The sequence below is a fragment of the Sebastes umbrosus genome, chromosome 1, assembly GCF_015220745.1.
Source record: "Sebastes umbrosus isolate fSebUmb1 chromosome 1, fSebUmb1.pri, whole genome shotgun sequence".
NCBI lineage: Eukaryota > Metazoa > Chordata > Actinopteri > Perciformes > Sebastidae > Sebastes > Sebastes umbrosus.
The window spans coordinates 36,067,297-36,084,708 of NC_051269.1; the positions used below are offsets into that span (position 1 = coordinate 36,067,297).

The 17,412-nt window shown below is 40.1% G+C and overlaps 1 protein-coding gene and 1 non-coding gene across 3 annotated transcripts in view; one reads left to right on the forward strand and one right to left on the reverse strand.

Annotated features, from left to right (window-relative positions):
• Window positions 1–17,412, forward strand: part of LOC119494063 (protein kinase C delta type-like) — a 31,571-nt gene that overhangs the window by 12,729 nt on the left and 1,430 nt on the right. The window contains exons 2-16 of one of the 2 annotated variants that reach the window (XM_037779686.1): window positions 3,817–3,947; window positions 4,201–4,473; window positions 8,709–8,877; window positions 10,843–10,874; window positions 10,976–11,061; window positions 12,081–12,210; window positions 12,361–12,461; window positions 12,594–12,678; window positions 12,897–13,024; window positions 14,640–14,813; window positions 15,043–15,134; window positions 15,263–15,325; window positions 15,733–15,871; window positions 16,090–16,278; window positions 17,217–17,345. In XM_037779686.1, the coding sequence (XP_037635614.1) occupies window positions 3,839–3,947; window positions 4,201–4,473; window positions 8,709–8,877; window positions 10,843–10,874; window positions 10,976–11,061; window positions 12,081–12,210; window positions 12,361–12,461; window positions 12,594–12,678; window positions 12,897–13,024; window positions 14,640–14,813; window positions 15,043–15,134; window positions 15,263–15,325; window positions 15,733–15,871; window positions 16,090–16,278; window positions 17,217–17,345 (1,899 nt within the window). In that variant the 5' untranslated portion in view covers window positions 3,817–3,838. The remainder of the gene's footprint in view (window positions 1–3,816; window positions 3,948–4,200; window positions 4,474–8,708; window positions 8,878–10,842; window positions 10,875–10,975; window positions 11,062–12,080; window positions 12,211–12,360; window positions 12,462–12,593; window positions 12,679–12,896; window positions 13,025–14,639; window positions 14,814–15,042; window positions 15,135–15,262; window positions 15,326–15,732; window positions 15,872–16,089; window positions 16,279–17,216; window positions 17,346–17,412) is intronic. The other variant, XM_037779687.1, reaches the window with a different exon arrangement.
• Window positions 5,421–5,492, reverse strand: trnae-cuc. Its single transcript has one exon. It is a non-coding gene; the product is annotated as a tRNA-Glu (tRNA).

Consider the following 17,412-nt stretch of genomic DNA (forward strand, 5'->3'; position numbering starts at 1 on the left):
TTCACTTCCCCATCCAGATATTTCTTGCTTGTCTGCTGGGATATCAAACCACCAACTCCCAGATCAAAAGCCAGCCTCTGTTGGGCCCCAATGCCTGAGGTATTATTTATCAAGAATTATGTTCAGCTGCACACATTTATACTGCTGCACGTACATTAACACCTAAGACCTGTTCAGTGCAGACAGTAACATCTTGTACTGCTAAGCAGCTCCACATAGCGATATAAAAAAAAACAGCGGAGAATAAGAGACGAGGTTTCCACTTCAGAAAACCTTTCAGCCGCAGTAAGAGAACATAATGCTTTCTCTCTCTGTAAAAGTCTGCATTTAGAGTGTCACTCAGCCCAAAATAGCATCTGGTCTACCTTTGTAGGCCGAGCAGCATACATGTACATGTTCATAATATCACAGCACGCACTGGTTCAGTCACTCAGGAACTGAGACTGACAATCAAGTTGACATTCAGCAATGTGAAAAGGAACATGGACACAAACAAAACTCATGTCCTTATGAATTATTTATTATGAAAACAGACACAGGGAGGCGACTGCAATTCCTGTTCAGGAGTTTAATGTACATAATACTCACTTAAAAGAAGGACATGTCTCTGTGCATTATGCTTTTAGGCATTTTTGTACAGAAATGTTATTTCATAGAGAAGCTAAACATCATTGTATAGTAAAATGAGAGGATGTTTGCCTTAAATCAAAGGCGTGCCATGTCGCTGAAATGACTAATAAAACTGAGATTATGTTAATGGAGCAAGAGACTACAGCTAAAAGAGATCAAGTTAAGGGAACTTAAAAGCTCATAAAAAGTGCAGTGTGGAGGAATTCTGTGGGATTTTTTCGCTGCTTTGGGAATTAGGATGTAGGTTGATAGGTCCTCTGGGTCCTGCTAGTTTGTGACGTAGCATATGTGTGACTGTTGTGTGTGATACAGCCTTGATAACATGAATGGTTCAGAATTTGTTAGTGCAGTTCCTTCAGGTACAGGTCCAACATGAGGCTTAACTGGCTGCCCGCTACGTCACCCTTTGTAATCTGTTATAACAAGGCCCCTTGAAGGGAAACGGCACTAGTAGTCTCAGCTATTGTTTTAACGGTAAGACTGTTAAACCTGCAGTAGGCAGAACATTTTTGACATCATTGGGCAAAAATTCAGTAATAACCTTTCAGCATATTGTAATTCAAGTGTTCTGAGAGAAAACTAGACTTCCTCATGGCTGTGTTTTCAGGCTTTAGAAAATCTAGCTGTGAAGGGAAACTTTGGCCAATCACAGGACATTTCAGAGAGAGAGCGTTCCTATTGGCTGTGCTCCGGCTGGTGGGCGGTGCTTGGTATTTCCTCAACACAGCTGCCGGGTCACCAACTTTCTCATTTTACAGCTAAACAGTACACTACAAGGTGTTTCTGAAAACATTTGAGATGAGTAATAGGCATTACAGTAACAGAATATTGATTCATATTTCATCAGCGCTGCCTAGTTTGACCGTTTGATCGGAGTTCGCAAGTGATTGACAGCTGCTCAGAGACGGCAGGCTCCAGCTCGGCTCTGATTGGTTGTTTTCCTCCAGTCTGTGAAATCTTGCAGATGCCATTAGGAGCACCAGAGGACACCGGAAGACACAGAGGCACATGATTTTTTTCAGATTACCTGGCCCATGAACTACTGTCAGGATATAGTGACCGTTTTATATACATAACTTTTTTAATCATATTTGCTCCAATCCTACCCACGGCAGTGTAAAGTATACACACCAATATAGTATATGTAAAGTGTAAACAAAAATGACTCCCTTTCCAAGAACTATACTATCAGCCTGCTGTCATGTTGGCTGCCACAAAGAGTTGCCCAAAAAGTGTTTTTTTTTGTGATGAAAAAATAATTGAACATTGGTGGATTTTATATATGTGTGTATTTATGTATTTATTCATCACAGCATTACATTTACATAATTATATACTTGTGGGTAGGAAATCATTCATTAACATGTTATACAGCTTTATACAGAGTCTCTGCCACACTACTTGTTTTAAGATGTATAGAAGGGATGTCAGCTGGCATGAAACACCCACAAGAGGAAGTGTATGAAACACATGGAAAATAGAGCTGAACAAATCTTTCAGTGGAGCAATTCAGCTTAGATGAAGCAAGCAGGTGGACACTGTTGCAAGCTGTGGTTTCTGTTTCAGTTTTGAAATGAAGTGCAGAATTGAATTTGCACGTAGAATGTAAAACCTCTGAGAATTAATGCATTTTAACATAATACATCAAAATACTTTTGTATTAGGTGAATATATATATACGTGTATATATATATATATATATTTATATATATATATATATTTATATATATATATATATATACACACACGTATATATATATATAATACCTTTACAAATGACTTGAAGTAGGTATTTTGTCTTTGCCAGCATAATAGATCTAATCCTGCCATTTTCAGATGTGGCCTTCAGACAGCCTGATGTTAGTCTAGATTGACTCAGCAACGTTGTAGCAGTTATAGATAGAAAAGAGGGAATTTATTTTTGCAAATACATTATTCCAAAATACAGAAAGGAGATACCTGAATGGTCAGTGAAGTCCAACAAAACAGAGCAATGGAGAGGCGTTTTGGCCAACCATTCAATTAGCAACTGGCCCCAGAGCTACACCCTATACTACTTACAGAAAAAGGAAATACTAAAATATAAGATGCATAATTTTGCTACTACGGACTACTAGTACCTTTAAAAGATTATAGAAGATTAAATGTACTCCACAAGTGTCTACTCACAATCGACAAGACTGATGCTCGTGATCACAATTGCTCTATGATGTAATGCTCCAAAAGCCCTTTAAATAATAGCCGTACAGACCCAAATATATACAGCCAACTATAAGTAGAGACAGTTGTGAGGAATAAAGGCTAAACCAGGATTAAAGAGCATAATTTGTGATGGAAAAAACCCACAAATTCAATGTGAAAACCGTAAAGTAGCAAAGAGACCGCACTGCTTATCTTTTTACCCTCTATTTGTCTTTTTCCCTAACACTGGGACTTTCTGTTTGTCTTTGAAATGTGATCCTTTTGATTTTTTGTTTTTTCTCTCTGGTAATCCCAAACTGTGCACATGAGAGCAGGATGAGGGAATCAGACAGTTTCTTCTTCCCGCATTACTGGCTGGTAGTTTCCAAAGTTATGTCTTGAGTTGAAACTTGTACTTCCTCTGTAGTTACCGTCTGCGGACACCGTTAGCCACAGACTCTCTTCCTTCTTGTTTTAAGTGCCGAACTTAAGCAATCAAAGTACAAGAAGAGTGTGTGTGTGTGTGTGTGTTCGTGTTCGTGTTCGTGTTTGTGTTCCGGTGTGTGTGTGTGTGCATGTGTGTGTCAAGTAAAGTCAAGTCTAGTGCTGTCCTCGACCAAAGAAATTCTTAATTGATTTACACTCATATGATTTTGTGGACTAAATTTGATTTAGTTGATTTAATCGACAGATCTATAAAATTGCGTTTCTCCACAAAGAATGACACAAAAGCACCACTTTAAATCTTGTGTTTACCAGAGATGTGCTTATAAGTTTCTTGGATATAAGTCATTCAGCATGAAAATCTACTAAAGAAATCTTAGTCGACTAAGACCAAAACGACCGATTCATGGACTAAACGACTACGAGGAGGCAGCCCTCATTTCAAGTGAATTTTATTTATATTTATATTTTTATTTATTTATAATTGTATTTATATAGCCCTATATTGACCCTACTGTGTGTGTGAGATGTTCTAACTGTGGGTTTATGTCTTTGTTCTAGGAGGCTTAGGTGAGCGGTCACCATGGCACCCTTCCTGCGTATCGCCTTCAACGCTTATGACGTGGGCGCTCTGCCTCCTCTGACTGAAACTCCCATCTGCGCCATCAAGATGAAGGAGTCTGTCAACACCCGTATGTACAGATGCACACACACACACACACACACACACACACACACACAGTCATAATTTTATCTAGATATAGGGGAGTGGTACAGTGAGTAGGGAGACCAGACGTCCCGCGTTTAATTGCCTTAACATCCGCCATCTGCTGGGCTCAAAAATTCACAGGCAATCTCTCTACCAACTTTGGTCTTTTTCCTGAGAAAGGAAAAGTAACAAACAAACGTTTTGTTCCCAATGATGATGCCAATCGTCTTTCACAGAGCGAGGAATGACTTTGGTCCAGAGGAAGCCCACCATGTATCCAGCCTGGAAGTCTACATTTGATGCTCACATCTACGAGGGGCGTGTCCTAGAAGTGGTCCTCATGCAGAGCGCTGAGGAGCCGTTGGCCAAGGCCACGGTGGGCGTGTCTGTACTGGCAGAACGCTGTAAGAAGTCCAAGACCAACGGCCGTACTGAGTTCTGGGTGGACCTGCATCCTTCAGGGAAAGTCCAGATGGCTGTACAGTTCTTCCTGGAGGACAATGATTCAGGTAAAACTGATGCATCTTTAGATCATTAGATTAGATATGCTTGACTAGATATGCACGTTAAAGTTCATAAAAAAACATTCTTAGATATTATTTGTTAAAGGACCAGTGTGTAATATTTCAGGGGATCTATTAGCAGAAATGGAATATAGTATTCATAACTATGTTTTCATTCGTGTATGATCACCTGAAACTAAGAATCGTTAGCTTAGAATGAGCCCTTCATATCTACACAGGGAGCGGGTCCTCTTCACGGAGTCCGCCACGTTGCTCCACCATGTTTCTACAGTAGCCCAGAACAGACAAACCAAACACTGGCTCTAGAGAGAGCCTCGCACATTCTTACGTTACCTAAAGGCCACCGTAGTTCTCCAACATGCTTGTGAAACTGAGGTAACGTGAGCCGCAAAGTGCAAAACCGTGGTACCACCAGCTGCCGTCGGACTTCCGTTGCTCTTAAAGTAGTTTCATTATGGTAAGGATGGCCTCTTTGCACTTTCTGCACTCACGTTATCGCAGTCTTGTAAAGGGAGTGAGCAGAGGGGTTCTCCGTTGGTTGCAATCTGCAACCACACCACTAGATGCTGCCAAATCTTACACACTGTACCTTTAAGAGTTATTATGTCAAAAAGATCTGCTTCATCAGGACTGTGTAAGTGTAGTTTGATCAGATTAAATCAACAATTTAAGCAAGCAACCCCACAACTGTCATCACATTTAGATTCAAATATTGCTAAATCTTGATCGGAAACATGTGATACCACAACAACATTTCCTTTTTCTAACTAAGCCCAACACAGTTCAAATTAGTGAGAACAGCACAGTGATGTGAAATAACCAAAACTATTCCAAATTTGGTAAGAAATAGTGTGTTCTTGTAGGACCCCATCACTCAGTGAAGTGTAAATAGGTGATTTAGAGAACGTGTTTACACGGCTTTTAAAACAGTGTTCCCTGACCGGGAATCGAACCCGGGCCGCGGCGGTGAGAGCGCCGAATCCTAACCACTAGACCACCAGGGAGTGGTGATCCCCATGAAATAAGATAGTCTGCTGACCATAGCTGTTAGGAAAGTTCCCCTGCCCCCCCTCTCTCCGCTCTCCCACTACTCTCATGTAGACCCACAGGAAATCGCTCTGCTTCAGTGTTGATACAATGCCCTCTGCTGGCGGAAAGGATTCCTTATCTAGTTTTCATTTCATTGCACTTTCTACACACAACCACAGCTTGACATGTTAGCTAATGTGGACCTCTCTGGGGAATGTGGAGTCGTCGTGCTCTGCGCCAACTGCCCTGCAGTAAACTGTCTACCCTACACTGCCAAGGGTTAATCTGCATGCTGGCGACATATCTCACACTAAGCTTGTCAGCTGACTACAGGTGTGGCCATACAGCCAATGCACTGTAAGAATCCTTCAAGGCCATGAAGGAATTTAGCCTCGGGGCTGGCTGTACTTTGAATAAGTAGCTATGACACTAAACACAACAATGAATGTTTACTGCTCAGCATAACAAGAAGTGTTAATGCCTATTTCTCTTTATACAGTGTACAAATGTGTTCACTAGGACTACACTAGGATGTAGTGATCCAGTGATATCGATTCAATGATCAACGATCCAATATCATTAATGCAAAGTGAAAACATCGATACATATCGTCATCTTTAAGATACGCCTTTATTTATAAATTCCAATGGCACGTCTGTGTCACCTTTTCCGTCGAAGAGCTCCTCCTTCCTCAACATTCAGCACACATTCAAACAGTGCTTAAACATGAGAAATGTGGCCCTTAATATTGAACAACAAGAGGCCTATTTGTATTCTTTTTATTAAAAAGAATAGATTGTTTTTCATTTAAATGTCTGGAAGAGCCCAATAATACAATTGTCAAAACATATTTTAGTTGCTTTTTGTTAGTTGATGTCAATATAACCGATAATGTTAAATGGGCATATGATATCATCTAATATTTATCGCAGACAGTTGAATTGAATCAAATCCAAATCGTATCGTGGCAGACTTTGTGATATCAGCAAATATCGTATCGTTGTTCAAAGAATCGGTATAATATCGTATCGTGATGAAACTGGTGATTTACACCCGTAGGACTAGGGTTAAACAAGTACATACAGTATATTAGGCCTATATCGGTATTATATAATAAGAGATTATTAGTATTTTATGCTTTTTTATTATGCTTTTCAATGCAGAGTTTTAGATCTTCATGGTCTAGCCTGTCGGGTATGAGGGGGAAACATTGAATCATTGAGATATTCTGGCCACTTAAAGATATTTAATATCAGCACAAATGATCCACCATTGAAAGCTAGATTTCGAAATCATATCGCTATCCTTATCTGCTTTCAAAAACTACTTTTTAGTTTCACTTCAGCTGTTTGAAGCAGAAGTTAAGCAGCTGCTAGTTCACCACCCCAGACAGGGAACCCGGTCTATGGTAGTCACCGCTGTCTGCCAACATGGAGTGGGATCGGGTGAAGATTTACAAACTGGTTCTGTTCGGGGGGAATTTCTGCGTAGGAGCAGCACAGTCGAGATTCACTGTTGAGGGTTGGAGAGGGTCATGAGAGGGGGGGTGTGTCTGCTGTTATGAAAGAACTCCATACTCCATCAGCTGCCTCCTACACACTCCGCAGGTTTCCTGAAAAGCAGCATAGAGTATTTTTAGGCATGTGTGAACAGCCCTCGTCGCTGTCTGTCTTCTCTCTCTCACTCCCACTGTCTTGGCTCAGCTCACTGAAGCACTGTCCAAACATAAACATCTGTCAGTAGGATGGCAGAGAGGAAATTAGTTTATCTCACTCGCCTCATCACTCTTCCCACTTTTCCCTGTCTATCAATTGTCTCTTTAAGGCTACTCCTTTTTTTGAACCGTCCCTCTATCTCTCTCCTCCCCCCAGTCCACCCACTTACCCTCCTTATCTCCTCCAGAGTAGTTTCTGCCTTCTTTGTTTACCTCTCTCACGCCTCTTTTGCTGTCTTCTCTGGATGACTTTTGACCCCGACCCGGCTGAGTTGTGTCAGTGGAAGCCGCTTATCCAAGATGGCATTTTTCTATGCTTACCCTCCATTTAGCAGTAGCAATAGTGGCCTCCTTTGAAAGCTAGTAGGGCTTTTTCACTAAATACCCCGCTCAGTAGGGCTGCAACAAACAGTTATTTTCATTGATAATTAATCTGTTGATTATTTTCTCAATTATTTGATTAGTTGTTTGGTCTATAAAATGTCAGAACACGGTGAAAAATGTTTATCAGTATTTCCCACAGCCCAAGATGACGTCTTCAAATGTCTTGTTTTGTCCACAAATCAAAGATATTCAGTTTACTGTCATAGAGGAGTAAAGAAACCAGAAAATATTCACATTTAAGAAACTGGAATCAAAGAATTTTGACTATTTTTTCTTAAAAAAAATACTCAAATTGATTAATTGTTGCAGCTCTAAAGCTCATCCGATAGATTGTAAAAAAAAAACCCGTTTATTTTCCTGATATCATATTTATTTGTCTTTGGAAATCAATAAGAATTGTATTTGGATAACACTTCTCACTAACATAGAGAGAGCGAGCGAGCGAGCGAGCGATCTCTGGCGAGTGGCGTGTGAAAAGTTGTCCAGATATACTACAAGCTATTACATAGAGAGAGTGATATTACTTTATGTCAGTTACTGTCAGCGTTGATTTTGACCATTTAAAATAGGTTAGAGGTGGAGCAGGTGCGTGGAACTTTGCATAAATGGAGCCAGGATGGGGCTTGGCAATATAACAATATATATCACCAAAACGATATAAAAATGCGTATCATATATTTTTCTATATCATTTCTATCGTGATATAGGCTAGGCCTATATTTATATCTTTTTTCTCTATAATTTAGCTTAATGAGAAAATACTTTTCATTTGTCAAGTATTTTTAATTCACATTGGAGTATACAAAAACAGGCCTTACCATGTGGTTATTTCATACAGACTATTTATTTATTGAATTACCAGAAAACATGCTATATCGTATTTTTTTTAAACAAGCGTCACGTTGCTCAGCCTGTTCGCTGACGCACGGAGCAGGTTTGTACATCTTCACTGGGAAAAACTGAAACAATCTGATGTTCGTTTGTTCGCAGATTGAAAGAGGTGTAATATTGCACTTTAAAGCTGTTTGACAAGCAAGTTTTGAATACAAAAGAAATACAGTAGATTGATTTGTAAATTTATCTCTCTTCTCAGCAGTGGGTCAGCCATCGGTGAAGGTTTCTGCCGAGGATGGACTCACGACCCTCAACAGGAGGAGAGGAGCTTTCAAGCATGCCAAAGTTCACATCATCAGGGACCACGAGTTCACCGCCACCTTCTTCGGCCAGCCCACCTTCTGCTCCGTCTGCAGAGAGTTCGTTTGGTGAGATGCCATGTCCGGCCTTGGTTACATTACACATTTCATTATTATGTTTGTGTGCTTTAGCTGGTTAGCACATAGAAATACTTCTTTTACTTTGACCTTCAGTATGTTTTCAGTATCTGCTGCATTCCAGGGAGAGACTATAATTTCCGATGTTTCTCTGTCTGAGCATGACTTATCCAGAAGGAGATAATTTGCCTGTCTACTTGTTTTCTGCATTTGTTTTTATTAAGATGCCACTGACACAGCTTTGATAATTCCACACCATTTATACTGTCACCTTCTGTATGTTCTCTGGCTACCAAATGAGACAAAAACATCAGTTGTCCAATAAGAAAAGTCCAGCCCCCCAAGGGTGCTTCTCAAAAGACCAATTAGTAGCGGTTCTAGTTTCCTAAACAGAGCCGTCCGGTGGGGGGTTTTGTAATGGTAGAAACAACAGCAGGACTGCTACTGTGAGAATGAGTCACTGTCTGGGGAAATCCCACAACGCTGTCATGTTGTGTTTCAACTATGTCAGCAGCACTAACCTGTTAGCCAAGCTCCTCCTCACCCCAGTATTATATTGTCTATCCCCTTCAGAGACAGACAGGCAGGAGGAAATCTGATGCTGTCTTTAGTCTGTAGTCTGTAAGTTTCAATCTCATGATCTAACATGTGAAAGATATCTTCCAGTTAGGCTAATAACAAATATATCCCATGGGTCATTGCTGTTGCCGACTCTAGTAACGGGTATCTCATGCTTTTCCCATGCTTGTTTTTATACTTGCATAACACTTTGGATAAAAGTTTGCTGACAGATGTAGCTGTTACATAAAGGAAACCAGTGCTCAAAGTGGGACGGAACTCACCCTACTTAATTTTACTCCTTGGTGTAACACGATTCTTTCTTGCGCACCAGCACTTTCTGTCCTCTCCATATCAGGTTCTCTGGGAGATTCATAATTGCGATTTATAACAGCGCAGCGCCAGCGTATTTGCACCAAGCACCATAAACCATATGAATATAAAAACAATGTGGAGACGACTGGATGACGTGCAAGTCATCAATACAATGTTCACGTCCTTTTTGAAAATAAATAGTGAACTTTAGTTCGTCATAACTTTTTTTATTTGTAAAAAAATATATAATTAATGAAACATAATTTTAAAAGTTTTCTGAATCTGCTCTTTTAGGACAAACATTTCCAGAAGAATCAAATGTTCAGACGAAGGCTGTGATATGTGTAAATAATAAAATAATTTAACTAGTAATAATAATGGTCCAAACGAAGTAAAATTGCAGTTTTAAGCCAAAAACCTTAACATTTTCTTGGGGAAGGACTCCCAATTCAATATCTCCTAGTGTCTTTTATTCTCTGTATAAATTGAGAATGTGTCTCTGTATAATATGTAGGAGCATCCTGACTGCGACACTGCTGCTAAAATCCTAATGATACCCTACTATATGCAACAAATAACACAGGAAAACACTTTAACTATTTACACTAAACACACCACCTTAACCCTATAATGTTCCAGTTGGAATATTATTGGGGTAATATAGGCCTACTATAAAAGATGCACAGCCCAAGTATAATAATATAGCAATAAAACCACAGCTGGTTATGACTGACACAGTATAACGAGCTTAAAGAAATAAGGAATAAATAGGAATAAGTGGCAAGAGATTACTGATACGGGCCGATACACACGCCAACATGTGAATAAGAGGAGTACCGGCACTTATTTTTTTCCACTTCAAGCACTGAAGGACAGTAAAGTTGTGCTTTACTGCTGCTAATTATCTGCATGCTAGCTGCAGTACATCACTGTCATATCCACAATCCTAGTATTATCCATCCTAGATATATCGCTCTAATATCAGCAGCCATATTTTTCTTAGTTATAGCTGAGTAAAAAATTTTTTTTTGCTTCATCTCAGCCATTGCAAGGATTTCATTACTCTCCTTTCCTCCCATACAGGGGACTCAACAAGCAAGGTTACAAGTGCAGACGTGAGTGTTTTCATTAACTGCTATCTGCATTTTCGTCACATTTTATCCTTCTTGTATTCTTCGCAGTTAACACAATATATATATTTTTTTATTTCACCCAGAATGCAATGCCGCAATCCACAAGAAATGCATCGAAAAAATCATCGGCAGGTGCACCAAGACGGCGGCCAACAGTCGAGACACCTTGGTGAGCAAAGTTAATGTTCTCCAACATCAATGCAAAACCGCACCTCAGTTCTGACTCTTTATTTTATGGCACATGACTTATGCACTATGTTATGAAGTCGTCCATTAATCATTAATTTGGTCAATGTCTTTTTCCTTACACAAAATTACACTAATTTTTTTTATGAATCAGTTGTTCAGTACAACTTAATGCAGATTCAACTAAAGTTTACAAACAACATCAATATTAGATTCATTATGTAAGTATTGGCTGTTTCATTAAATTTCATTTAGATTTCTACTCGTCACTCAAAAGCAACTAATAGGGCGTTTTCACAAGACAAAATTGAGTCCATTTTAAATGAACTCTGATGCTGTTCGACATCTGGTGTGGTTTGTTTGGGCGGTTGTGAACACAATAATCGGTCCGAGACCGCTTGAGAGAGGTGGTCTCGGACCGTTTCCAAGCGAACCAAAACGCAGGCTGCCTGTGTGAGAATTTGTTGAGATGGACACAGGTAAACGACAAGTTAACATGAGTGGGAGAGGACTGACCTGGAGTCTGATGTTTGCTTGACATTTGGGCCGAAGAGAACACATAGAATATACTAAATAAAGTCCACAAAAAAGTGACATTTATAAAGTAATTTGAGATAAACTGGAGGAGAAGGGATTCATGTGCACAATAGATCAGTGCTGAGTCAAAATGAAAAAACTTCGACAGCAATATTTCAGTGTCTGTGAGTCCCTGCATAGAAGTTGCAGCTCTCAAGACAAAAAAAGATAACTTTGCTCATTCGTACACGCCCCTCAGCAAAATAATGTTTTTATGTGGTCCGCTTTAATTTGTGCACTGTGAAACCGAACCAGACTAAATAGAAAACGGACCAAAAGTATAAATTTCACTCTGATTCGGACTAGCCAAACAGACTATGGCTTGTGAAAGCGCCTAAAACTTACAACATACAGTCCCACATGTGTCTACTTTATTATCAGATAGCAGCTTTCTGTGGGTTTAATGGATCTCTGTGTGTTTTGTAGTTCCAGAAAGAGCGCTTCAAGATTGACATGCCGCATCGCTTCAAGCAGTACAACTATAAGAGCCCCACTTTCTGTGACCACTGTGGCAGTCTGCTCTGGGGTCTCTACAAACAGGGCCTTAAATGTGAAGGTGGGTCTAATGTTTTGTTTTTTTTACTCTGTCCATAAATGTTATGTTCCCTGCCTCCTTCCATGCCTCCATGACATTTGTTTTCTTTTCATTTTTTCATTGTATTCTCTTTCTCCACTTGACAAATCCATTTTTCACACCTCTGACCAGACTGTGGCATGAACGTACATAGTGGCTGTCAGAAGAAAGTGGCCAATCTGTGTGGAATCAACCAGAAACTACTGGCAGAGGCTCTGTCTCAAATCAGCCAGGTTTGTACTGTAACAAACTATGTTTATATTAGTTTGTATGCCAGTCAGTGTTCAAACAAAAATGAAGAACAAATTATTGATTGTTGATGTACAATGTCAAGAATATTCTAGCAAACCTTTTCTCATCCCTAGAAATCTGTGAAGAAGCCTGATGACTCCAATGCAGCAGATATTGGGATCTATCAAGACATCAAAAGTGCAACAGCAGACCCTAGTGGTAAGATGGGTTCATTGTAGCGCACGCTGTAGTACAAAGTCATTTGATTTAAATCAAGTTTTATCATTAAAGGTAAAATAGGAAAAGTACTGTGGCTGATAGTCTGTATAACTTTATTCACGTTCTCAGATCTTTATCATTTGTGTGAGTTTGCATGCATCTTTGCATTCAGGTTTGCATAATGTATTTACTTTGTGTGTGCAAATGTGCATTTACAGCAGATGGCAATAGCACGGCCACTGAGGGCGTGAGCCCAACCCCGGCCGCACCTACAGGTCCCCGAGTACGCCTCAACATGAACCACCTGGTGTTCCACAAGGTGCTGGGAAAAGGCAGTTTTGGCAAGGTACAGATGTCCCCGTGGTCCCCGTCTTTATATCATTTCCTGGATTTATCATTTAAGGATTGTGTAAACACAAAAATAGAAGACACTGTAAACTTAAAACATTGCAAAAACATATTATGCCAATGATGTTACACATAATATATATGGTAAAAAAAAAAACGCATTCATCCTGAAATTATCCCCATGTGAATACTAGCTTTGTAGATGAACATTATCTACCAAAAGTAACCATGGTGTCGACCATGATATTCCATATCTTCATGTTTTAGGTAGTTTGGAACCATAAGAAGAGGCATTACTAAGAAAAAAAAATATGTTTGAAAGCTGAAATCTAATACAAGCAAGCTCTGAAGGGCACACATCTTCAAGAGGCAGATTCTTATTATGTTATAGGACTGCACGATTATGGCCAAAATGATTACCCCGATTATTTTGATCAATATTGAGAGCACAATTATTTATCACAATTATTTATTGATGTTAGGGACAAAATATTTTGATTGTGCTTTCACAATTAAATAGACAGAGCGCTGCTTTCACTTCCATGTTGTGCCACATTCCTGCTAATGTACAAATATTTGCATCCAAATAAAACTGGTCTTTATTCACAGTGTATCTCCTAGAAGCAAAATAAAACTGGACCAAAACTTTTCACCCAAAATGAAATCCGAGCACTGCTTTCACTTTCCCGTTGTGCCAGGGTACATTCGTACTAATTAACAAATCTTTGCATCAATATAAAAGGGACAGGGACTACATCAAGGCACTTGAAATAAGGTTCTTCTTCACCTGAAATCAGCGTGTTTTCATTTTGCCTGTCTGCTCTATTTTGTATAATATAACAGAGAGCATACAAGCAAAACAAGTAATATACAGTACACTACTCTTGTACTCTGGACTTCAGACGCAACATTCAGGAAAGTTTTTCACAGGCTGCAGCTGTAGGGTGCGCGTGCAGTTCCCCAAAAGTGTTGCCAAAACATCTCGATCGCTCCAAGGTGGTTGGGTGTTAGTCTAGGAAGGAAGCGCTTGATTTGATATGTAGCAGCGTTTTCTATGAGCAGAGCACACATTTTGAATATCAATATCACAGTCGATCATGTTCATTTAGATGTAGGAAGTCAAAGTCGTGATCACGATTAATATTCGATTCATTTTGCAGTTAATTGTAATTTATAATTAATTCATTAATGACAGCCTCAGCTGTAGTTTACCTAATTTTTTATAAACTGGGTTTACTAGATCAATACATCTACTCACTGCATGTTAGATGACTTCCCTCATATCGATGTTGGAGTGGGAGATGGTTTTCAGATGAGAAAAGAGCTTGGTTATTCATCCATCACTAGAGATGCTAGGCAACATTTGACAAAGACATACATCCTACATGAAGGTTGACCTATTTGAGGAAAACAGAGACGCAAAGGATCGAAGATTCATTTATATCCAGTGTAGCCGGGGTGCGCTCCATTTCAGTGAGATCAAACATCCAAAAGAGGGGGAGATATAAATAACCTCCTCATTTTGATTATATTTTTGCTATGATTGTACTCCATGAAACTGGTTTGATCACACTGACGAAGCCCTCACTCTAAGCGGCTTTGATACCCTGTAGGTGCTGCTGGCAGAGCTGAAGGGGCAGGGCCAGTACTTTGCCGTGAAGGTCCTGAAGAAGGATGTCGTTCTCATGGATGACGACGTGGAGTGCACCATGGTGGAGAAGAGAGTCCTGTCCCTCGCCTGGGAGAACCCCTTCCTCACACACCTCTACTCCACGTTCCAGTCTAAAGTAAGCACACTCACATACTGAACATCTTTGCTAGTAAAACGTATATTCTCTGATAGGGCGTCAACCCAGGCAGCAGCGACAAGAGTGACAATCCCCAGTTGTTGATAAAACCCCCCTTATCTGAATCCATTCTCTCTCACACACACACACACACACACACACACACACACTCTTCATATCTCATTTTTGTCTGTGACAGTGAGCTGACAATAATGTGTTGTTTGCACAGGAGCACCTCTTCTTTGTAATGGAGTACCTGAATGGCGGGGACTTGATGTTCCACATCCAAGACAAAGGCCGCTTCGATCTCAACAGAGCCACGTAAGTACACTTAAAGAACTATGAGTAACACTGCAACTGTCATTTTACAAAATGGAGGATCTGTAACTGTAGCTCTCGAGCACAGTAAAGCTGTGTTTAATGGTTGTTTTGCACATTTCAACCCTCAGGTTCTACGCTGCTGAGATAATAGTGGGACTGCAGTTCCTCCACTTGAAAGGAATTATCTACAGGTAAGACCCCACAGCCGCTCTGTGCTGGTGTCTGCAGTCTCGATTTTCAACCCATAGACTGTGTATATAGATGGATAACGCGTCTCCACACCTCCCACTACCTAAAATGACAGAAACCATCTTTGGGAAAAATTTGATTGACATGTACTTTGACTTTGTAGTTTGGCAGGGGGGCAGGATTTATGACCTATACTGCAGCCAGCCACCAGGGGGCGATCAAGATGTTTTGGCTTCACTTTTAGGGAGCTGTCATGTCATCCATCTTTATATACAGTCTATGGTTCAACCTGTTACTGCAACAGAGGAGGCTGGAACTGAATCTCTTTGGATTTTTGACTACAGTACTTCAAACAGAACAGCAGAACTGGTTTTACATTGTATACATCTCTTCCTGTGTCTTTCCTCAGAGATCTGAAGCTGGACAATGTGATGCTGGACAAGGACGGACACATAAAGATAGCAGACTTTGGCATGTGCAAAGAGCGCGTGTTTGGAGACGCCAGAGCCACCACATTTTGTGGGACACCGGACTATATCGCACCAGAGGTTAGCTTCATTTCATACCACTGCTTTTCCAATAAATTCCTTATAAAACCTATTTACTCTGCATTTTTTTTTCGTTTATTCCATCTATAGTCCTCTTAGTCATCATTAGGAGACATGGCAGGCTCTGCACATGTTCACTTCTGCGATACTGCTAAACAACAGCAGAGTGCTTCCATCTAGACGGCGTGTGTTCTAACGTCTGATGTCTCTCCTCTCAGATCCTGCTAGGACAGAAGTACACCTTCTCAGTAGACTGGTGGTCATTCGGCGTGCTGGTGTACGAGATGTTGATCGGTCAGTCACCGTTCCAAGGCGACGATGAGGATGAGCTGTTTGAGTCCATCAGGTCGGACACCCCTCACTACCCTCGGTGGATCACCAAGGAGGCCAAGAACCTCATTGAACTGGTACCTAACAGGATTCATATGTTATTATTCGGGACACTTTGTTCCACATAGGGAGGGACGGCGTTTTTATCATACACATGAACAGATTTTAATTAGGGCTGTCAATTGATTAAAATATTTAATCGCGTTTAATCGCATGATTGTCCATAATTAATCGCAAATCAATCACCAATTTTGTATCTGTTCAAAATGTACCTTAAAGTAAGATCTGTCAAGTATTTAATACTCTTATCAACATGGGAATTTGCATATAAGCTTGCTTTATGCAAATGTATGTATATATTTATTATTGGAAAACAACAACAACACAAAACAACGACAAATATTGTCCAGAAACCCTCACAGATACTGCATTTAGCATAAAAAAAATATACTGAAATCATAACTCAAGCCCAACAGGCAACAACAGCTGTCAGTGTGTCAGTGTGCTGACTTGACTATGACTTGCCCCAAACTGCATGTGATTATCATAAAGTAGGCATGTCTGTAAAGGGGAGACTCGTGGGTACCCGTAGAACCCATTTTCATTCACACATCTGGAGGTCAGAGGACAAGGGAACCCTTTGAAAATGGTCATGCCTGATTTCCTCACCAAAATTCCATGTAAGTTTGGAGCGTTATTTAGCCTCCTTCCACACAAGCGAGTATGACACGGTTGGTATAATGGATTCCTTAGGTTTTTCTAGTTTCAAATGATACCAGTATCTTCACTCTAGCTTTAAAACTGAGCCCGCTACAACCTAAAAAAACGCAAGTTACGTTAATGCGTTAAAGAAATTAGTGGTGTTAAAACATATTAGTTTTAACGCGTTATTATCTCATTAACTTTGACAGCCCTAGTTTGAATGCATACATATCACAACATATTATTAGAGGGAGTTGTTGTATTGTTTCTGAAATCAAAATGGCTCTCTTCCTTCTCTCCATCATTATTCCAGTTGTTTGAGCGAGATCCCAGTCGCAGGTTGGGTGTGGTGGGAGACATCCGTGCACATCCGTTCTTCAAAACCATCAACTGGCCAGAGCTGGAGAAGAGAGGGATGGTCCCTCCTTTTAAGCCCAAAGTGGTACGAGCCTATGATATATTTTTTCTGAACAAACTATATATGTAACTGAAATCCATTTGTGTAAATA